At 47.1% G+C, this 22,885-nt stretch overlaps 1 protein-coding gene across 1 annotated transcript in view; it reads right to left on the bottom strand.

Annotated features, from left to right (window-relative positions):
- Positions 1–16,686, bottom strand: part of COL20A1 (collagen type XX alpha 1 chain) — a 46,719-nt gene extending 30,033 nt beyond the window's left edge. The window contains exons 1-16 of the mRNA XM_074157206.1: positions 16,608–16,686; positions 14,021–14,131; positions 12,209–12,352; positions 11,811–11,969; positions 10,779–10,979; positions 9,375–9,530; positions 8,719–8,838; positions 8,390–8,554; positions 6,659–6,823; positions 5,191–5,363; positions 4,397–4,526; positions 3,739–3,884; positions 2,288–2,411; positions 1,673–1,812; positions 1,369–1,498; positions 697–839 (exon numbers count right to left, since the gene is read on the bottom strand). Coding sequence (XP_074013307.1) covers positions 697–839; positions 1,369–1,498; positions 1,673–1,812; positions 2,288–2,411; positions 3,739–3,884; positions 4,397–4,526; positions 5,191–5,363; positions 6,659–6,823; positions 8,390–8,554; positions 8,719–8,838; positions 9,375–9,530; positions 10,779–10,979; positions 11,811–11,969; positions 12,209–12,352; positions 14,021–14,131; positions 16,608–16,686 — 2,286 coding nt within the window. The remainder of the gene's footprint in view (positions 1–696; positions 840–1,368; positions 1,499–1,672; positions 1,813–2,287; positions 2,412–3,738; positions 3,885–4,396; positions 4,527–5,190; positions 5,364–6,658; positions 6,824–8,389; positions 8,555–8,718; positions 8,839–9,374; positions 9,531–10,778; positions 10,980–11,810; positions 11,970–12,208; positions 12,353–14,020; positions 14,132–16,607) is intronic.
- Positions 16,687–22,885: the final 6,199 nt, after the last annotated feature.

Here is a 22,885-nt window from a genome sequence, read left to right as displayed (position 1 = left end):
CATATTGAAAACAGGGGCTTGAGATGCCCTGAGCAGTCACCTGCTCCATCCCTGCCCCTCCTGCACCAGCTCTGTCTCTTGTCATTCTCCTCTGCGTGCTCCTCAGTTGGGCCTCATCCTTCTTGAAAAGCAGTATCCCAAAAAGTAGTTAGTGCTTACTAGCACTTAGGAAAGCAAAAGTTGCTTCACTTGTCTCAGAGGTGATACCTCTGGCTATAAATACTTGAGTATTATCTTTGTCTTTTCTGCAACAGCTTGACATTGGGGGCTGGTGAGTCTCCGCAACCCCAGATCTTTTTCTACTGAATTGCCTCTTGGCTATTTGTTCTACATCCTGCATACCTGTAGTTAATTATTCCTGCCTAAGCTTAATACTTTCTTCTTGTCCCTATTGAATGTCATCCTTGAGATTTTCCAGAACACTTCTGCAATCTTCCCAGAGCCTGCAAGGCTCTGACCCTGCTGTCCTGCCGTCCCTCCCACTTCCAGCACTCAAGGTGACAGCTCCATCGAACAGAGCCAGACCCAGGACAGACCCTGTCTTATTCCACAAGCTCCTTAAGCTTGTTAAATTTCTTGAGTCCATTAATCTGAATAGTTTTGCACCTCCCTGTGTCACTCTTGCAGGTGAGTTCAGACCCATCAAGCAGGCACAAAGCTAACCCAGCCTCCCCAGAGCTGTGCATGGGTCCGTACCTCCTGAGGCTTCTCTCCACTGACTGTGCTCCATTTGATCTGATAGACAACCACGTCGGAGGCAGCAACAGCTTCCCACTGCAGTCGGAGGCTGTTCCCGGAGAGCTCGGTAACCTTCAGTGCCCGCGGCGGGGGAACCTTTACTGAGGGATGCAGAGGGAAAACCAGCTGAAGCCCAGGCACTGACAGCACCTTGTCAGAGCCAAGGTGGGGAGCAGATGGTCAGGGAGAAAAACATCAACGAGGCAGATGTCTGAGACCAGCCTGTCTTCCACTTCTTCAGACCCATATGACAACAGCCATCAGGACAGAGAGGGGTAAATTGTTTATAAAACCCTAATTAAGGAGGATTATCTCATTTGTGAAGAGGACAGGTATCATGCCGGTATTGTAAAGGGAAGAAGGCTAGGAGGGGTCTCAAGGTCACAGAGGTTAGTGATACATCATGCTTTTTCTTCATTTGATGCTTTCCTTTAATCCCTCCATCTTGTTTTAAACACAACGACAGTTGGACGTACTACACACACAAAGAACAACACTCATCTGGGGTTTGTGCAAGGGTTTTGGACATGAGCTACTGGGACTGGTCTTCGAAACATCCCAGTTCAGACACACACAAGCCAGTTCTGTCACCGGTTACTGGGACCAAAAGCATTTCCTTCCCCTACTTACAGGTGGTAACATTGCCGGTAATTGGAAAGGAGTCCCCTTCATCGTACGTAGATCGGACACTGATGAAGTACTGGGTGAGGGATGACAAAGGTCTCAGGACAGTGGATGTTGCAGTGCCAGGAACCTCTACCTGCAGTGGAGGAGTTGTATGAGTACTAGGAGAGGAGCATGGGACATAGCTCGTTGGTGACAACAGCATCCAAAGTGCCCACAAGCCCTCCCTGAACCACGCAGCCGTAGGAGAACAGGACAGTATCTGACCTCCCAAGTTTCTTTTCCTTCCACCAACCCCCTGAGGTCTCACCTCCCCAGCGTTGCTCCCTCTGCTAGAGACATAGGTGACGCGGTGAGCTTTCACGGCCGGAGATGCAGCCTCCCAGCTGACTCGAACAGACGCATGGCTGAGCTCAGAGAAGCTCAGGTATCTGGGAGGACTCAAGGCCACTGCAACAACAGTTAGTGACAGCTCTCTGAGGTTTCGCAGGCCGCACAATGGCAATGCGACCGGTTGCCTCCTGCTGGTCATAAATGACCCCACCATGAACTAGGAGACTCATTCACCATGCAGGAAAATATTATCTTTATGTCATTACCGTACATGTCTCTGGGACATCAGGAAAGGCTACCTGGGCTTTACGTGACAAAACAACCAAATAATTCCCTTTTCCTCCCCAAACAACAAAGACCTCAGGGAACAGCTCTTTCAGATGTTTTCTTACCAGGGGAAAATCACTCCTTTTTCACGGCTCACCATATAATTAGAGATCCCCTCAGGGACCAATATTCACTTAAGATCAGGCAGGGAAGAGGCAGCGTGTTTACAAGCCACATGCACAATATGGGAAGCACCTCATTTAACACATCTCTCCTGCCTTAAGTGTTTAATAACAACTCAGTAAGCAGCAGCAGCAGCACTTACGGGTGGTTTCTTGGATGCTGGCTGGATCACTCGCATCTTCCCCATACATGGCGTAGACCGCAACAGAGTACTCTGTGCTGGGCGACAGCCCGTCCAGCAGGACCTCAGGCTGGGCCACCTTCACCTGTCAACAGAGATATGTTTTGGGGCTACCCTTCAAGTTCTGAGGTGCCCACCAATGCCCTAAACAGGGCAAGACCTTAGAGAGACACAGGTCAAGGTCTCTTTTGTTACAATGAGGGGACTTCTCCACTTTGGGACTTCACCACTTGGGTAGGCAGTCTACAGTGGTCAGTGCTCTGCCTCTCTTCCCAAGGGACACCAAACACGTTGAGTGTTACACATCACCTTCTCCTACCCTGGTCTACAGAGGTGTAAGACCCTTATACAGAGATGACGATGCTGTTGTTCTGGGTCTGATCAGGGGGGACCTGAGAGGTGTGACCCCGCTTCTCTCAGCCACATGGAAAGCTCTTGCAGAAGCGCTGCCTGCTGCCAGCAGACCCATGGCAGCCGGGTTGCTGCCATCTGCCGCTGACACAGCATGGCCACAGCTCTCCTCCTGCTGTCTCCTCGCTGCAGAAACACACACCAGAGACTCACAGGAGTCCGCACACAACGCAGCACTGTTTTATAAAAGGCTGGGAATATTTTAATGCTGGTTTTGCAGCCATCCCGTAGCTTTAGAGCACTGCACTCTTAGAGTGAGTAGGGTCAGCTAACTGCAGAAATGCTCTAATGTGCTAAAATAAAATTTTAAATGTTTGTCTCTCTTCAAATGCTCTGAATCTTAAAAAGAACCCCACAATTGCGCACTGAAAGCGGAGTACAAGCATTAATTTCTGTTTTGAAAATCATCCTGCAGTGGCTCCTATTTCTGTGCATTCAGGGGGGAGAGGGGGAAATCTGAGTCAGAGGCAGTACATGTTCCCCCCATTTATTTTCTTATTTTTTTAATTCATATTCTCTTTCTACAGGTACTCCAGATAACTCATTAAAATGCACACATGACAAAGGGTTCTTAGAAGGCTTCCATTCATCGAGCACTGTTTTATTATTATGCAGTGTTGTAAGCCTGTTTTTAGATTTCAGCCCTAACAAATTTTCAATTAACGTTTTAAGATAAACACAGAGAAGACATTTATGTACAGCCTCAACGATACAGCAGTTACACTTGGAGCTGAAAAGGTATGATTTCAGAGCGTGGGTTTGCAGTCAGTTCTCTCCCTATGCCTTAATTTCCCACGTGAAATCCTCACAGTTACAAATCACTCTGAGATACATCATTAAAAAAAACACCTTCCATGAAAGATGTTGCTGACAATAATGCTGGCACTTCTTTTTTGTTGTTGTTTTAAACACATGATACTGATTTACAAAGGTTAGAGCTAGAGCTAAACTCATCCCAGACAGAGAAACAATGATATTATCATTATTCTCGTGAACTCTACCTCCGTCGTATAGTCCTCTGCCCCGTCGGGGGCTGCGGAGCAGAGCACCAGGTACTGCGTGGCTCCCTGGGCTGCCTTCCAGCTCAGCCTCATACTGTTGTGGCTCAGCTCAGAGACGCGCAGGGAGCGAGGGGAAGACAAAGGCACTGAAGGGGAAAAGAAGGCAGAAAGATACCTTCAGTGTATGAGGTCTGCAGCAGCTCAAGCCCCAGAGGAGACCTGGCTTTGCAACGGCTACTGCAAGCTGGTGAAACATCTACCTCACATCTAACACAGTGGAGCTGCCACTTCACAGAGAATAGGTGTAATTCATCTGGAGCCCAGGGACAAAAAAAGCAGCAAGGAGTTGCAAGATATTTCCAGCTTGGTTTCTTACTGCCATAGCAGGGGGAGCTCAACACAGTGGTCTCCTTTGCAGAATGGCGGAGGTGGAAAGGGACCCTTTAAGGTCTCTGGTACAACCTTCTGCTCAAGTCAGGGCCAAATTAGCGCAGGTTGCTCAGGGTCTTGTCTGGTCAGAGATAGCTGCAGACAGACTGAACTTGAGGGAGGGGAGGAAATACAATGCCAGGCTCCGGTTTGAGATGGCCACAAAGAAAGAGCTTTGTTCACTTATCATAACCATGCATCGGCAAAATTCTCGCTACTTATGACCTACATGTGGAGGTGACGCCTCTCAGCCCATCCCCAGCAACTGTGTCATAAATAGGAAACACCGACACCAGGTACTCCGTGTGCGAGGTCAAATTGGAAAGCCGCAAAGAGGACACTGCTCCATCTAAAACCACCTGAAAGCACAAAGGAAGGCTGTCAAGATGGGGAGATGCTAGACACTCTTTAGCAAAGGAATGGCTGAATTGGCCTTCCCTAGCAAGCGTTGTGGCTTCGTTGTGGCATATCTGTGACCAGAAACATGAAGTTCATTTACCCTCTGAATTTTGTGCAGCTAACATCTGCCCCAAACAGGGAGATAAAAGGCAATAAGCATTGCTGTCCTCTAAGGCTGGCATCTGTGCAAGTACCAAGCACAAGACTCTAACTGTGCTCTCACTGAAATCAAAGGAAACCCATCAACAATTCAGATTTGCTTTTCGAAGTCATATTCATCCCAGATGAGCATCCTTGGACAGTTCTGTGTACCTGTGTGTCCTCTGAGTCAAAACAGATGCTTTAGGGAGGGGATAACAATGCATAAGAGAAAAACTGGCATCAGCATGGCTTGCAGTATTTCTAGCAAGATGATATTCATCCCATTTCCTCTTCTGTCTTGTCATCCTATCAGCTGATCACATTTACACTAATTGTGTATTTAATTTCATCTCTGACTTTAGTTGATGTTCCACAAGAACTGTACCTCTACCTTCATTTGTTTGTCTACTCAGGTCTACTTAAATTCCCAGCCACCATCTGGAAGATATTGCAGTCTCAGATACCCAGAGAAAGGTCTCTCACCTCTTTGGGGATACCACCCTTAGAAGGATAATACACAATCCGGTATTTCTTTGGTGGTCTCAGAGGAGGACTCCAGGTCAAGTGCATGCTCTTAGAGGTCACCGCTGATATTTTAAGGTCAGTCGGGCTCAGCTGGGGACCCGTGTTCACAGGGATATCTTTCACAGTGCTGCCTAGGAATTAAAAACAGTTACTTTCTTATATTCAGACTTCTCCTGCCAAATGTACTTTCCAGCTCATAAATACAAGTGACATTTTTCAAATCAAGTTACAGTCTCCTTCCCTATAGAGTATAGAAACTGTTCCAAACTGCTCTGAAATAAATATTTTAAAACTGGGCACACGAAGAACATAAATACTCCGTAGAGAAGAGGCTGTGTATTTTGCTGGGTGCTGGGAATATTTTTTCAACACAATTCTGCATTTTTACACGTATCCAAAAGATGACGCAGCTTTCCTCAGTCGTCAAAATTTGTCAAAAATGAACAAGCAGAAGTTATTTTGGTTTCTTTTTTGAGCAGCCCATCTTTCTTTAGCCTAACATGCACCTTTGAAAAATATCTAATTATACCAAACAAATTAATAAGGATTAATCAATTTATTTCTATGAATCTCCAGAGAATTAAAATAAAGGTATGCTTGTAAGTTAGACTTTCCTACTCTCCCCAGGCCAATATTAGAGCAAGGAGACATGGAAATATATACATGATATTTCTCTCCTGAGGATCTAAGCTAACACCTGGAGCGGTTCTTCACTCTCTTGTTCGTTATACAAGCTGCTCTCCAGCAAAGGAAATAAATAGTCTGTTTGGTTTTAACCTGAAAATTCCTTGGAGATCCATCATTTAAAATAAAGTGGGGGGAAATGTTTAAATGTTTTGTTATCTCCTCTTCCTACCTCCCCATTTTCTCTGTACACTCTCCCTGATATATTCTCAAATTAACCTTTTTGCTTTTTCTGCCTCCTCTTGGTTGGAAGAAAATCAGAAAAAGAGGTGGTTATAATGCACTTTTTCACACCATATGATAATGGAAGAGGAAAAGAAGTCCCTTCTTCCCTACAATGATAGTTATTGCCATTAGGTGATTATATCCATCAAGAGTTATTCAAAACCCTGATAGGAATGGCTGTTGCCTGTATTTGCTCACAGGCCAAAAGCAGATAACTAAAGCAAAATCATCAGAATGGAAACATCTACAGGTAGTATCTCTCTGTGACTTGTTAGAGACAGGAGGGATTCTGCAGTGGAGTGAGAGTGGAAAAAAATGCATCCAGAAGGTCTTGTAGAAGACAACAATCACAAGGTTGAGCAAGGAGATCAGCACCGGAGGAGAAGTGTTAGGTGGTGCTGACAGGATGGTGGATTTCATGGAGGGAAAGGTATGAGAAAGGGTCAATCCTGACGGCAAGGAAAGTGAATGATGAGCAGGAGGAAGCTCAGCCCTCAGTGAGGAGGTTTCACTTCACCTGCATTTTCCTTGTTGCTCTTCTCTTTGATCCTGGTGCACAGGACCCGGGTGAGCCTGCCAACCAGAGAGCTCAGCAGTGGGAAATCCAGCACGTTGTAGACTGTGAGCTCCAGCGGCTCTGAGGCCACCTGCTTCAGCTCTGCCTCATCCGCGTTCTTCACCCCTGCAACCAGAGCAGAGATCGAGACTGAGAAAACTCCCCAAAGAGGAGCAGCTTCTGCCTCATGCTTCTGTGTCATTTGCTCAGGGGCAGGATGGGTCCACCATCATCCTGCTCTCCAAGCAGAGCCTCCCAGTCATGCCAGTTGGATGGTGGTATCTGAGAATGGCCTCAGGCTTTCCTGCAGCAACAGCCTCAGTCCAGGCTGGGAGGGGCTTTCAGTTCTGTGGGCTCAGATGGTCTTTTGTGGCCTGGAGACAGTCTAGTGAATCCTTCTTCTGTTTTCCTGCCTCCTCATCGCTTGCAGGCTTTGCTACCAGGAAGGCAGATATTTTTCACCCTAAGAGGCAGTTGGCATAAATGGGGGAATGAGTGAATGAATATACAACAATTTTATATTTATGAGGTGCCAGCACTCCCCACAGAGAGTCTGTTGTTCATCAGAACATCACATTGCGTTTCAAGAGTGTCAGGGATGAGCAAAAAGCAGATCATTTATTTAGCAGAATTTCACCGGCACAGATCATCCTCCATCCCTATCCTGCTCTGCATCCTCATTAACCTTCTGCAGACCAAGCCCCACAACATATTATTATTTTGCTTCCCTGTGCCAGGCTGAAGGTCATCCTAGCATTGCCCAAGTAGTGCCATTGCCAGATGGGAAACCCACACGGTTTCTCAGATCCAAGACCATTACCTTAACAGTTTTGTCAGGCTCCTTCCTCTTGCAGTGACAACCAAGGTGCTATTGACATTAATACTCGGGTCCTGATCTCTAAGGACCAAACAACATGATCCTTCTCTAACCAGAAAGGAAAGGCAAATACCCCAACCAGGAACACATCTCCAAATGATTTCAGGTACACAGCTGTGTGTTGTGCTACGTACACATCTGAGGCTCAGCAGCTCTACCCATTTCATGAAAGAAATCACAGTGCCAGACACTTAGCTACATAACCCTATGCAATAAACCCTTGCTTCTGTCTTCCCAACATAAATTAGCACTTAAAGTTCTGGAGATTGCAATTTTAGGTGAGTTTTCTATGTAACTTTATTGCCCATGTATTAGTCTAGCAGACTTGTTTAGTCATCAAGGACAGAGCTGCTCAAGGCCATTTTATGTCCCATTATTGCTGCTGGGTAGCAAAGAGCAGATAATGTTATTACTCAGAGAAATGGAAAATTGTGAGAGGCAGTAATTATAATGGAGGTCTCCTGCCCTTCCCAATACAATGTTCTCTTGCCTAATTCAGCAGCTGAGAATATTGTTCTCATGGCACAGGTCTCTGAGGCTCGCAAAGGTCTTACGGATGGGAGCTATGAAATATTTCATGCGAATGAGTGTTTTGTCTAAACAAATAAAATCCCTTTTGAAGACACTGCCTGCACTGAATAAATGAGTTGAGTTAATTTTCATCTTAGGCACAATGTAATGAGGTCTTACCCGTTACCTTAGTTTTAAAGCAGCAGGATGCTCCCATCAAATTTGAGGGAGCATAACATTCAATTTGAGGAAGATCAGAAGTAGATTGACTTTTTCCTATGGCTTATCGATGGCTGTGAGCTTACCAATGGCAAATATCTCTATGCCCAGGTTTTTCAACGTCTGAGCAGCCATGTTGGCATCATCCTGGGATTTTCCATCAGTCAGAAGGATTACCAACTTCTCAGCCTCCAGCCGGGCACCAGCCTCTGGTTTCAAATTCTGCTCCAGGACGTGGGTCAGTGCCAGACCTGGGGAGGACCAGAGATGGATGGTGTGCTACAGCCTTGCAAGCAACCCTCACCACCACCACCTTTACTCTTTTCTCTACCCTCGTGGAGGTCACCCCATGAGAACAACTTCCCCCACTGCAGCTGCACAGATCATTTAGCAGTGACCTGAGAGACAGAGTTACCTGTAAAGGTGTTGCCGCCCTTATACCGCAAATTCCTCACGGCTTCCAGCACCTGGTCCCTCGTAGAGTAAGCACTCAGATCCCACTCTGTGCGGGGATCGCTGCTGTACTGGGACAGCCCTGGGGAAGACAAGAGCTATCGGCATCATGCAAGCCAAGGTAAAGCTCCAAGAGGAGATTCATTTTGGGGAGGCAGCATCAGGCTTGCCATGAGAGGATGCCCAAAATGATGAATGGGTCTGGAGTGAGCAGATTTGGTTTCTAGCTCCTCTTCTCTGTGTAGCCCTTGTCATGCTGAGGTGACCAACTCTCAGAACTGGAAGCAACACTGTTCTGAGCTGAACTCAGAGCAGCACCGATACGGCATTGCCACCACGGCTGTCTCTGCGGTACTGTGGAAGCTGAGCACCTCGTCAGAGGTAGGCAGCAAACCCCAAATGTGTCTCAGCATCAATGCCCGACCTGGTGCTGCCCAGAAGACATCACTTCTCTTCACTATGTAGCTATTTCTTACAGCCACTAGAGGACAGAGCTTGCTACCAGATGGTAGGAAAAGGAATAAAAGCTCCTCAGAGGAGCACATAAGCACAGGTACAGAGATCAAGGCCCCTTCGAACACAGACTTCCCAAGGTCAGGAAACAGCAAAGTGTCCTACCTACTCTTATCTTGTCTTGGGCAATACTGAATGGGGAAATCAAATTGCTGAGAAACTCCTTAATGAGCTTGAAATTGTTGCGTCCGATGCTCCAAGATCCATCCACGAGCAGGACGATATCGGTCGTTGCAGATGTGTCACACTGAAACTGGGAACCTGGAGAGTATAAGGTGTGATATTGAGAGAAGCAATTTTAAAGGAGAAAAAATTGCTTTGGTTTTAAGATAAAAAGAAAATGCAGAGTGTAAAGGCCTTGTCTGGATGGTCGATTGGACCATCTGCCAACCTGATGCACCCCAGCATTTCGGGAAAACCACGTGGCTATGGGTAACCCACCTCATTACCAAGAAATTGAATGATGCGCAGCTGCATTTCTGTAAAGAATGGGTTAAATCTGTCAGGAAGTGTGTGCCTAACCCAACCACTGCTCTCTGCAAGCTGTCAGCTCCATTACATCTCAGCCCCAGCCCAGTGCTTCCCTTTTATCTAGGCTAAGTCTCCAAGAATTGCAAGTGATTGCTTAATTCCATTCCATCACGAGATCCCCTGTGGGCTGTAATTATTTCGTGGCTTTATATTAAATATCTCTGTAAAAACCTGCTGGCATCACAGATACTCAAGCCCTGCCTTTCTCCCCACTCCAGGCCTGCAGCTTAACAAGGGATAAGATAGGGTATGTTGCTGATCAAATACATCTTCCTTGAGTTTTTCGGACAGGGGATTTTCCATCTTTGGTGGGATGAACTAGACGAACACATCAAGATTCAGTGGGCTCCGAAGTGGTTACTCTTCCATCTCTTTTCACAGCCATGGATTCCTACTGGTCTCAAGGGACCAAATGAGGATGCTCTGGACAATCCCATTCCCACTTTTTCAACAGTGCTGTAAGTCATCTGCCCTGCCATACTCTCAACTGATGAATCTGAAGGAACATCATGTAGCAGTTATCTGTGAAACATGAAGAACAAGTCCAGGAGGTGGAGCAGGTTGGGTAATAAACATCACCACTGCACTCCTCCCCTTCTGAAGGCTTGGAAAGGTCCATGGCTGGGGGACTGTTGAAGAATATAAACTCTTACATGAATCTGCCAGAAGCAGGAGGAGGTGGTGATGCAAAGACAGAGAATAGTGGTAAAACAATAAATTAAACCAAAAAAATTAAAGGAATTTTTGGCCTAGCTTCAGTTTGCCTTAAAATCTATGATGTTCTGCAGAACTCCAAACTTCCCCAGTGATTCCTGGCGTGTTCCCCAAAGCATGACCTAGCAATTAAAATCACTATCAGCAGCTTTTGTACTCTTGAAAATCTTGGTGGCAGGGAGTGGGATGGAAGGCTTGTATTCAACAATCTTTAAGGAAAACAGTGGGGAAGAAGGAGCAAGAGATGTTTGAAACCCCTCTCACCTCGCCTCGATGAATCCTTTGTGGGTTTTTCTTTTCCTAGAGACTCTCGCTCTGGGTTTGCAGGAGTGCGCTGGGATGATCTTGTGGATGTTGGTGTTGCTTCTGTTATGCTGGCCTCCACACCAGGCTGGTTTCTTGTGCTTTCTCCTGAGCCCTTTGGCTGAGTCCCCTTCTGCCTTTTCTTTTCGGCTCTGTCCTTTGCTGTGCTCCAAAGAGAAAAAAACCATTGTCCCTAGCTGTGTTATCCCCATGTAACCTGCTGCAGTCGTCTGCTTATTTCAGCCACAATTGACAGAGGTGTAGGGGGCTCTGAGAGGATAAAAGTCCTACAACCTTTTGCAAATAGGTAGATAGAGGATACCATCCACATTCATGCCTCTCTGAGGGCTGCAAGTGGGCTCGTGAGTTAATAATAATAACATCAGTAATGGATCACATCAAAAGTTTGTTCTTCCCATTATCTTTAATGATGAAAAATAGTTAAATTTTATAAAATATAAAACAGGTAAAATATACCATGGCATCTGATACTCAGTGTACTCTCCAGGCGTCAGCAGTTTGTGACTCAGAAACATCCTACCTTAGTGCCAGTCTTTTTGTATAATGGCCCTGATGAGTCTCTCTTCCACCAACATGTATAAATGCTTTTTTTAACCTTCTTGTTAGACGCACAAGAATCTATGCAGTTATATACAGTCAGGACCCTCAGCAGCCTGGAAAATCAGGCATCATTAGCCCCAGTGCTTTGGGAGCAACTTGTTCTCAAAGGGATCTGTTCTCAGCTGAAGGATGTGACTGTATCTGTTTAATTTGAATACCTGTCAGCCCCAGGAACACATGGCAGAGCTTTGTCAGGCTGGACAGTTTGCCTGGCACGAGGGGCAAATATTTTTAGGTTGCTGACTGTTTTCTCGTAGTTCAGAGGTGCAAGAGATGAGACTGGGAGACATGTCTCACTGAAAGAATGTCTCTGATGAAGCAGGGGTTGCAGACGGAGGGTGGGGGTGCTTTTAGGGACAGCTTTGCACCCACCTGGCTGTGTCAGGACGGCGTTCAGGGGTGGTGGGGTGGCCTCTGCCACCCCGCTGTGCTCAGCTGCTGAGCTCCCCAAAGAGGTGAGATTCTTTCCTGATGCAGCTCCTGAGTTTCTTCGGTTATTTCTAGTCTGGGATGCATTTTTTAGTTCCTCTACTGTAAGAAGACCAAAACCAGGGAGAGTTAATCTAGACAGGTCTATGAGCCACAGTCCATCCTTCATCTCCTGTGTCTTCAGCATCCCCCTCCCTAACCTTCCAACCTAAATAGTAACAGTCTCTGTAATTATCACAGAATCTTCAGGGGGATGAGGTCTGGAGGATGAGCTCTTAGAAGCCACATCTCCAAGACCCTCAGAGTTCTTTGAACAGTAAAATGTAACGCTCTTTACTTACTCACAAATTTCCTCTTGGCAAACAGGGCTTCCTGGGAGCCGTTGAGCACGTAGACCTGCAGCGTGTATTCCTTGGTAGGGCTCAGCCCCCCCACTGTGGCTTTGGGAGTCTTGGTTTTCAGCATGACTTCTTGCTCTGAGTCGCCTGAGGTGGAATGAAACCACAGTTCAGAGGCTCTTAGAGCTTAAATTTAAGCTGACAGTAGCAATAACACCGCTGAAATGCAGGGAATGTCTGCCTAGGGACCTCAGTCAACTCCGATTTCTTTTTTTTATAATTTTGTGGATCTCTGTTTTTACTCTTTTTCCCAATCCAGAGTTGAGAATGTTTAGCTGTTTTTTTTTAAATCCCCGATACATGCCCAAAATGGAAAACCGGTTGCCATCCAGCATTAGTGCAACTTTCACCAACTTCTCAAGGAGATGCTCAGTGAAAAGACAGCCTTCAGAGGGTAAAGACTGGGAAACTTTTAGTAAATACTGATTATGAAAATATCCAACCAATTGATGGTCATACGTGACAAAATGAGGAAGTGGCTCGGTGTCTCCAGAGGTCATCACTGGCACTTGGGACTCATCTTATTTATCCCAGCCAGTCTCTCTGTGCTGTCTCTGCAAACCCCATCGCTTTCCAAGGGCAGCTGCTCTCTGTGGGGAGACAGCTCATTTGTGGGGCCAGCACTGCCTCCAGACCCCTCCAGACATGTCCTGGGGCTGTGATGCTTTGACCAGCCAGGAACAGGGACATTTCTGCACTGGCACAGCAGTGAGCAGATGGAGGAAGGCAGCTCTGCAAAGCCATGGTCCCTGTGCTACACAAACCGAAGGGAGAGAGGCAAATTACCTCCCTAAACCCCTGTGATTAGGAAAGATCCACAAGCTTTAAATTATGGAGATGGATGCATTTCTGACCCCCTCATCCCTGTGCTCATGCCTAGGGCTGGAGACGGAGCTCCCCAGCCTACGCAGAGGGAAAGCCTCAGGCATGTGCTGGGAGTGCTGGTGGGGATTCCCTGCATTCCCGGGATGCTCATCGCTCTCTGCTGAGGCCTGGGAAGGAACAGAGCAGGGAAGGAATGAGAAACCTCCTACTTCAGCTGGGAAACAGGTGGGGGCTGAGCTCAGAGTGGGCAGATGATCACAAGAGCTCTGCTGCACGCACTTCTGCCTGACAGATCCCTTCTCCAGCTCACTGGGAAAGAAGCAGTGACCGAAAACCAAATGCCAGCCAAGACCAAGGTTGCCTCCAACCGTTGCTCCCCACTGAAGGACATCGTGTCCTTCCAACACCACCAGGTTCAGTGTCCAAAGTCAGGGAGACCTGGAGCTCAGCCAGGACAGGGAGCCAAGGGGTTGAGCTCCGCACACACAGAGCATCAAGGACTCCCATCCCATGTCCCTGCAAGTGCAGGGAGAGCTGGGAGCTCCCACAGAAGAACCTGACAATGAAACTTTCCTCATCTTTTTTCTCACACAGTGCCAAATAGCAACACTTTCTGGGTAAGGCTTTCCCCTAGGATGAAGAAGGGTGAATTTCATCTCCCTCTTGTGAGTGAGCGAGGCTGTGCCTGCACTGATGTGGCACTGTAGACCACTGGCCAGAAAAGCTTCTTGTCCATACAGTTGATCTTGGTAATCAACACTTGAAACCAGAACAAGCAATGGATAATTCTCTCTGCCTTACCTCTATTGCCTTAAGGTCTAAATATGCTCTTACTGAAGTCCTTTAGTCCACTGGTCATAAGGTGGAGCTCAGTCCCTCACTCATACACAAATCTCTGCTGGGTCTGACGTCCAGTGCATTAGCACATACCTGCCATGGGCTTTACCCGAACCTTGTAGCCGTTAATGTTCCCTTCAGTCTCTTTCCATTTCATTTGGAGCCTGTCTTCCGAAAGGACAGTGAGTTTCAGCCGGCCCGACCCTGGGGAGGAGACATGTCCATGCTGTTACGGATGCAGTTCCTCCCTCCCTCCACACATGTACCACCAAAACACCCCGTGTCATCTCCTCTATGTACAAGGGTATAGTTACAGTGCAGAAGGAACCTTTGTCATCCCATCAAGTCCTCAGCATCTCCTGACGCTACACAGCAACTCCTGCACCTCTGCCAGGAAACCTACCACGAGTTGCTGCAATCTGTACCCTCCACCCTGTGCAAAGAGGATTTTCTCAGGTACTCAGATGAGAACTCGATATATACTGCTGCAAACAGGGAAAACAGCCTGACATAGAGGTAAGGGCTTTCTCTGCACCCCTCACATCTTGGAGGACTCTCCCAGGAGCTTTCATGCAGGATGTTTTGTTTCAGCAATTGTGTTTGGTGTAAATATCTGAAATGGTAGAGCAGGAAATAGATAAAAGGGCTCAGTGAGGCTCTTCAATAGGCTTGGGCTGCTGAGAAATAGAGAAATCCCCCAGGTGATGGATCTCATACATCTGCAGAAAGATTGTTTCAGAGGCAGCTCTAAGGACCTGCTGGGTTAAGAAAAAAAAAAAAAAGAAAAAAAAAAAAGCAGAAGAAAAAAAGAAAGAAAACCTGATAAAGTGTAAATAACAGTTCCTGGCAGGACCATAACTCATGGGCACCAGCTTGTATCAGTTTGCTGCAGGGAGCAACAAACTAAATGACAAATCCTGAGGAAAAAAATAATATCAGGCAAGGAAGTAAAAAGAAGAAAGAACACATTCCCCTATCATCTCCGGATTTCACAGATATATTTTAAACCCCAGCTAGATGTCTGAACTCACGTGTCGCTCTTTGAATCACTGAGTCCTTGGCAAAACATAGATGTTCTGTCATAGAAATGTCACCGTATGAAACTTTTTCACTTGACTGGATGTAGGACGGCAACTCAGCAGATTTATCTCCCCTCCCTGACGCTGTACCTACAGATGCCTTTCCAGTGGGCTGCCCTAATCAGCAATGAGTGAGCATGTTCTTTGCCTGCACAATGTAAGTATCTGCACTTAAATGCCCACCCTCATTTGCTGTTGTTACCAATCTCTTTCCTTTTACCATCACTCATAAAAAGAAGCTTAGGATGACCTGGAGTGTCCACTCAGTGCTGGCAAACTGTCTTGCCCAGGACTCCTCAAGTCCCTAATCTGGTCTTGCACAATGTCCAGACATCTCCTGACATCTTTGCCACCAAGTCACAGCCCAGGAAAGCAGGGAGAGTGGGAAGTGAGGACTTGCTTGTCTCAGCCCAACATCTGTGCATTAACCTTTCCTCGCGGAGACTTCCTGCAGGCTGCCTGACAAGCAGATAACTATTTTGGGGGAAACAAAGCTCAGATTCACATCTCACCCTTGGCAAATCTGAAGGGGAAGAAAGAAAACATGGGGAAGAGGGGTGAGGGGCAAAATAAAATCCCAGAATCACGCCTAAGAGAAATGGTAAAAGATCACGGAACAATGAGGGAATTCATAGTCAGATTAAACATGGAGCTGTCTTCTTTAGATTAGACACGGAGATGTCCAGCTCCTCGGCCATCACTCTAGGAGCTCAGAAGCTAAAAAGGCAAGAATGTCCCCAGACAGACCAAAGGACAGCATCCTCTAAAGCACCATTATGTGCTGGATGCAAATGAACCCCAGTGCCATGAAAGCTCCACTGTTTCCCTGCCCTGCGTTGGATGTGCACTATTTGATGCTGTAACCTTGCTCTCTGGCTGAGAGTTAAGCCCAGAATTATCTGTAGAGGCTGATCTGGAAGACACACAGCACGGAGACCCTGAAGTGCCATCACCTCTCTAGAAACCTTTGTGCTGACCACTTCCACAGAAGGTTCAAACATAATATAAAGGTGGATCTTCAACATCAGAAAGGTTATGGTGAGGTGATATAGGTATTTTCTGGTCATTTATGGTACTATAGGAGCACTATATGTTACAGGAGGAATGTACCTCATGTGCTTTCTTATCCAGATGTTGCACCACTCATCACCATTGTACATCCAAAGCAATAGTTTCAGAGCTCAGGACAGATGCAGGGAATAATAGAAGCAACACCCTTTTCCTTCCTGTTGCTCAAGCTCCATTTACAGATCCCAGAAGCACCCTTCATTGCTTATACAGGCTGAAATGCATCCTGGTGGAAGGAAGCAGCACACTGAACTGCTGCCAGTGATGAGGACAGGGTGGAGATGGATGGAGATGCTCCCCCCAGACAGGTCCCCTGATCTCCCATTGCTCTCCACGTGTGGGGACAGGCTGTTTGGAGCTCCACCAACAGACACCAGAGCAGAGCAGCCCTCTGAAACCCTGCATGTGATTGGGAATGTCCCTCGCATGTGGTATCACTGCCAGCGGGAAGGATTCAGGCAAGGGCTGGGCTAACCCAGGTGACATCCAGACCATAGGGAATTGCCCTGAGGAAGGGCAGGAGGGCTCCTTACCTTGGCCCACTCGTCCCCAGACATGGCTCACCGCAGGCAGGCAGGCAAAAAAGAGGCAAGTGTGAATCAGCATGTTCATTGGGACCTACGAGAAGGCAAACATCAGGAAGGAGGAGTAAAATTTACATTTCAGCACATCAAAACCCAAGTTTTTGCAGTCCTCAGTTAAGGGACCACAAGCTGAGACCTACAACCCTACACATCTCTGACAGCACTGAAAGAGTGGACGGAGAAGCACATACTGAATTTTCCTGGAATTCCTATGTCATATTTTACATTCTTGGTCTCTCCAATACAGCTGTTCAATGCATTGTCCCAGGTCTAAGTGGAGCTTATACACCTGATGGGGAGCAGGCTCTGACCCTCTCAGCCTACTTGGTCCTGGAGATGGCACTGCCCTCTTGGCAGGACAATCCCAACAGCGGTACAGTATGAGCTGGGTTCTGCTCTGAGCAGGGAAATAAGCAACACGGGCCAAATCACTGGGCAGGCAGACTCCAGAACAACTTCTGCTTTAAATCATACAGAAGTAAGTATTTCTGATTATCGTGACCAAAATCAGTATAGGTTATACAAACACACAGCACCTTTCTCATGTCCCTGCAACGCACGCACTGATCATAGAGGGAGAAGCATTTAGAGGAGCAGTCCTTGGCAGACAAGCTCCTCACAGCACAGATTTAATGACCCTATGGTGGCTGTGATAAAGCAATTTCAGATGCCACAGACCTAGCTGGGTGTATGTATCAACAGTTTAGAAACAAGGGTTTTGTTTCTTATTTCGTGATGGAGTTCCCAAGGCGTTACATTTAGGACTCATTGGGATGGTCTTGCTTTAACTTGTTCACCTGAAGAAGACTGAAAACAGGTGCAGTTTCAGCCTTAATCATGGCAGAGGGTTGGTTTGACTTAGAAGTAACGTCTGCAGCATCGCCAGAGCTGGCTGGCTAAGGACAGCCACCCTGCAGCCCACACTCCTTGAGCATCTTCATTACCTTTGCTGGCCTGGATTTCAGTTTTATTCAGTTTGGGTCAGAAAACGTCAGGTCAGCATAAAACCACCCTGGTGGAAACAATCCCTCCCCCTCGTCTCAGTCTCAATATACCGGGTTTAAAACATATGCTGTTGGCCTTTTGCAACGCATCATTGGCATCTGTCATTTTTTGTGCTCCCCATTTCAGCCTTATTGCTTTTGGCAGAACCAGACCAAACACAAGTTTCCTCCGCTGCCGTCTGCAGTGACATTTCACTTCTATTCATTTTGATGGACGGGTATTTAGAGGCTCCTGGCAAATGCCTATTTCCTTTCAAATACGTCAGCTTTTTAGTGATTTCAAGGAAAAATAAATATGCACGTGAGTGACCCAGCCATGATCTCCTGGAGTTTAAATCAGTTCTAAATTGCTGTAAGAATGAATGGAAAAATATGCAAGTTATAACAGGGAGATGTTAACCCCCGTACTCAGTCTGTGCTTTATTTCTTTTTGATTGCAGATCAGGTTATATGGAACAACTGCAGTGTAACTGAAGCCCTTAGCCATGGGAAACACTTGCTTGCTTTTTTTTTTTTCCAGTTAAAAAAATGAAGTCATTACTTATAAAATACATCAAACAATTTACAGGTGGGTTTCGGGAATCTGACTGTCACCTCAAGAAAAGCAAAGCCTGCCCTGGCTGCAGGGGTACTTGTGCCAAACAGCAGCAAGAAGCCTGTGTTTTTGAAAAATTCCTTGAATCACAAGTTCATTTGTGCCATTTTGCAACACCACAAAACTGCTCTTCATCTCCTTGCACCTTCCCCATGGCTCTGCTGGCAAAGGGGACGCTAAATTTTGGCAAAAGCACTGGATTGTGTATGACCTTTTCATGTTAACCAGGATTATATGGGATCCAAAATAAACACACGGGCTTCTGCCACCTGCACTGAACCGGGCTTATTGCAGGGCTCGATTCAGCCAGGAGCTTCCCCCTGACCTGTCAGTAAGGATGAGTTCAATATTAACCCAGTTGGAATCCAGAAAGCCCCCACATTGTGGATCTTTACTGTGATTAAAGCAAGGAGCAAGGGCTTCATCTCTTCTTCCCAGCTCAGAGCAAACCTGTCACTATTTTGCCCCTTCTCCGACTTTCATTTTCCTACCTGTAAAGCAGGGATAACACATGGACCTGTCTGAGATGGTGGAAAACACATGACTGGAGGAGCTCTCTCTTCCCCACCCTGCAGAGCCCCCTCTCCACACGTCACCTGCTGGACCCCAAGCCCCCACCAGCTCTCCACGGTCCCTTCCCATCCATTTCTGCCCTCGCTGGTGCCACCATCCAGCCAGGCTGAGCTCTGGACTCCGGGACGGAGGGGACCACAATGACAGGCGGCCTCTGGCATGCCAGGGCCTCCCTCCTGTTACTCACCCAGGGAAGGAATTTGGAGACAGCAACACATGGAGCATGTGGTGAGTATTTCCAGGGCCTGGAAAATGGGTGTGGAGGGGGGATGCACCGCTTCCCGCTCGCCCCAGCTGTGTGCTCAGCGGGGATTTGGAGGTTAAAGCAGTCAGAGATCCCCTTATTTGTTCAGGAAGTTTTAAAAGTAGTCATTTTAATTCAGAAAAAAAAAATCTATGCAAAAAATCCCCACCATGTATTTAAATCAGCACAACTAGAAGTGTGGATTTGGGAGCACTGTCAATTATTTCCACCCTAAACAGCCACGGTCTGAGGATAGTTCCTCATCCCAAAGGGCATCACCATCTCTGCACAGGAGCACTGCCAGAAGCAATGTCACCTCATGGCCCACTCGCCGCCCTGCAGAAGGGACCAGTGACCTGCCTGAGGTGGCCAGCTGCAGGGACTACATCTGTCCCACACTCCCCGAGCACTTTGCTAGTTAAAGGACCTAAAACAGACTTTAAAAAAAAAATCACATTCACCAAACCCTTTCTGTTCTTTCCCGGAAATCTCCTGTACTGCAGTTCCACTACTGAGCAAAAAATCTCAATTATCCCAGCACCAGTCTCAAAAAAGTAAGGCACAAGTTTCACTTCTAAGATGAGCTTTTGGAGCTCCTCACAACCCAGGCAGGCTTAGGAACATCAGCTTGATGCTGATCCACACCACACCTCCAGGTAGGAAAACCCACCCAGACAACTGCCCTTGCTAACAAACCCTTCCAAGTACTGGAAGAGCAGCAATTTCCTGCAGGTTTTATACTACTACCACAAAAGAGAAGGAAAAAAAAAAAAAAACAAGCCAACAAACAAAGTGCATTTCTTACAGCCATCGCTCTGAAAGACTTGCTAAAAGCAGTCCTGGCGATATTTAGACCTGACCTGCAGCAAATGCGAGTCTTGAAGCTCCTTCACGGTGGGAGGCTGAGACCTGCCACCCCCAGTCAGCATCGGCAGCGCTGCCCCCAGCTGAGCCGCACCAGCTCCAAGTTTCCCACAGAGCAAAACCCTGCAGAAGTTCCCTGCTCTGCAGATCCCCAACCCAACACAGCCCCTCCTCAGCATCCCTGGAACCGAACCCCCAAGGGGAACGAGCCACAGACCTCCATGGAGCAGCACGACTTTCCCTGGAGTCAGCCGGGAGGTGCGACGAATCCAGCTACATTCTTAAATCGTGGGAGAAGCAGCCCTTGGCGCCTCGTCTGGTCCTCGGCGTGATGAGAGATTTCGATTCCCAGACGTCAGGAGGGATGAGGAAGGGGAGGGAGAGCAGGGGGAGAGGGACAGTGATCCCCCCACACACAACCCAGAGCGCTGCTTGGACCCTAAGCACAGCTAAATAAAACCTGCGTGGAAAGCAAGAGGCTGCTTCTACGAAAAACAGTAAACAGCTTTTAGTGTTTTTGCTAACTAAATACTGAACACATGCCTAGGAAGCTGCACACTGATTTCCTAGAGTGCAGCAACAAGTCCTGGCTCCCGCCCCCTGTCAGACTCCCGGGGATTAAGTCAGCCCACCCCGCTCACATCCCATTAAATGTTTTTGAGAGCCCAGCATTTGCACTGAAGGCAAGTTGCGTTGCATTTGTTTAAGGAAATTAAGCACATCTGTAAGTTTTGCAAGGCCAGAGGTTGAATCATGAACTGGAGCTCAACAATGCTGCAGACTCCCCAGCTGTAGGATGCAGCCCTGACCTCCACCGGCATGTGGTCCCCAGCCCCAGGAGCGCCTGGGAGAGCCGCCTAGCTCCGCGCCAGAACTTCTTCGGATTTTGTCCTCATTGCCAGGAATGGAAAAACTGACAGTGGCATTTCTCATTGCAAATGGAGGCCAGATTTTCAGCTGCGACTCCGGGGACTGTCAGCATCAGTCTCCCATTGCAACAGAGCAACCCACGGGAAACTGGCAATTGCCATTCTATAGGAAACACGGGCACCTTTGAAAGTGTCAAGTCAGATAGAAAATAAAATAAAATCAGAGTTCTTAAGTATTTGCACACTCTAAAGAAACGTTTGGTAGCTCATTGCCATTTTGCTTTATAATCTAGTAAGTATTTAAAAGCATCACAACATACAGGTCAAAGGATAACACCAAAAGGAATCGCTTAAATCTTGTTAAGACAAAACACGGAGCATTTGGTAGCCTGCAGAGAGAGAGTTGTCACTGCCCTACATGTAAATACCGCAAATCACCTCTTCTGTAATTCCTACTCGATTTTAGTAGTTGCTCAGTTTTGCTACAGTTTACTTTGAAACTAGGAGGAGGTGAGAACGGAAAGAGCACAGCTCTTCTGCACCTCACTTTCGGGAAACTCAGACACAGCTAAAATTCGTGCTCTGTTTATGTCAGAAAAATCTGGAGCTTCTTCCAATGCTTATGTTCAGGTTGTTGCTTTCTGTCCTACCTTTCCCAAGGTGCCTACAAAATGCCGTGGTCTCTTGGCTTTGACTTTAGTTCAAGTCCAACACTGGATTAAACCTTGGGGCCACCACAGATACCCAAAATTCCCCTGAGCAGCAACACAAGCCAGAATTTAAAAAAGCAAAAAGGCAGACGGGTGCTACTTTGCTTGTGCACTGAATGGCTAGAAATAACAACTGTGAGTGTATTGACAAATGGCTTAAACGATTGTCTGGTTTCACTTAGGGGCTGGAAGGACCCCAGTGGATTATCAATGCAAAAATCTTGCTTGGACCATGTTCCAGGAACGCTCTGCTCCAAGGAGTCCTATGGCCTCTGCACCAGCGCTGGGAGAGCGCATATCCCTTTAGACCAAGGAAAAAAAAGGCAGCCAGCAGTAATGCAATACCTAACATACAGCTGACACCAGATTTTCCAAGAAAGTCAGCTCCCATTTTAACTTTAACACAAATCAAAATGACTATTTTTTTTTGGTCTGAGGTTGGGTTTTTTTTAAGACTTGGTTAGTGGCCAAAAGAGCTTCACTGAGGGACCTGCCCTAAGCAGGAGGGCTGGAAATCATCCTGCTGTGTGCACAGTACTGCCGGCTGATCACAGGCAGGATGCTCTGTGAACTGGAAAGCTAAAAAAAACTCCCTAGTTTTTTGTCCTTACCTGTTATTCTATATTTAGTTCACTTTCAGGGTGGTTTGCACATGAATATTCTGCATCACTTGCAAATCCTGGGATTTGGAGCAGCAGGGTCCGGGGGGGGATGGATTTTCGTGGCTTTCACTCATTTCTCTTCCCTCCCAGAGTCAAACTCAGACAATGACACATTTCCTTTTGGGCAGACACTGTTTAGGGTCTCTCCTTTCCCCCCACTGCCTCCTGTCACTAGGTTGGTGGCAGCCTATGACATTTGGGACCTCTGCCTGGCTCCGCCCTGAGGTGAAGCTGGTTAAAGAATTTAAGCATTTTTGGGGTGTGGAGGCACAAAAAGCGCAATGATGGAAGTCTCACCTTTTCAAGAAACTCAGCTGGGAAGAGCAGCCAGTCTTGGCTGTGAGCACGGCAAAGCCAAGAGAGTAGCTGGAGCCTTAGACTTTCTTTACACAGAAGCGTACATCACTGTAGTCATTGCCTTATTTTCTTGACAGAGTCGATGGCACGGCTTATCGGGCCATCTGGAAAGCACATCGTGTTCTCGGCAGATTGCACAGACAACTCAAAGGAGCTCAGATGAACTCACACACTTGGTATCAAACTTATTGCTGCTCACCAGCTTGTACCACCTGCCCTGCAGCTTGGTTGGGTCAACGGCTTGTTGTAAGGCTTGGTTTCACGATGTGCTGAACTCACTCTCCCACTGCCATTAAAAAGGAGCTGCAAGAGCCTCTCAAGAGCCAAATATTTCAAACAACATCAAAAT

Source organism: Numenius arquata, chromosome 12, assembly GCF_964106895.1.
Source record: "Numenius arquata chromosome 12, bNumArq3.hap1.1, whole genome shotgun sequence".
Classification (NCBI taxonomy): Eukaryota; Metazoa; Chordata; class Aves; order Charadriiformes; family Scolopacidae; genus Numenius; species Numenius arquata.
This window is presented reverse-complemented; position numbering and strand designations above follow the sequence as displayed.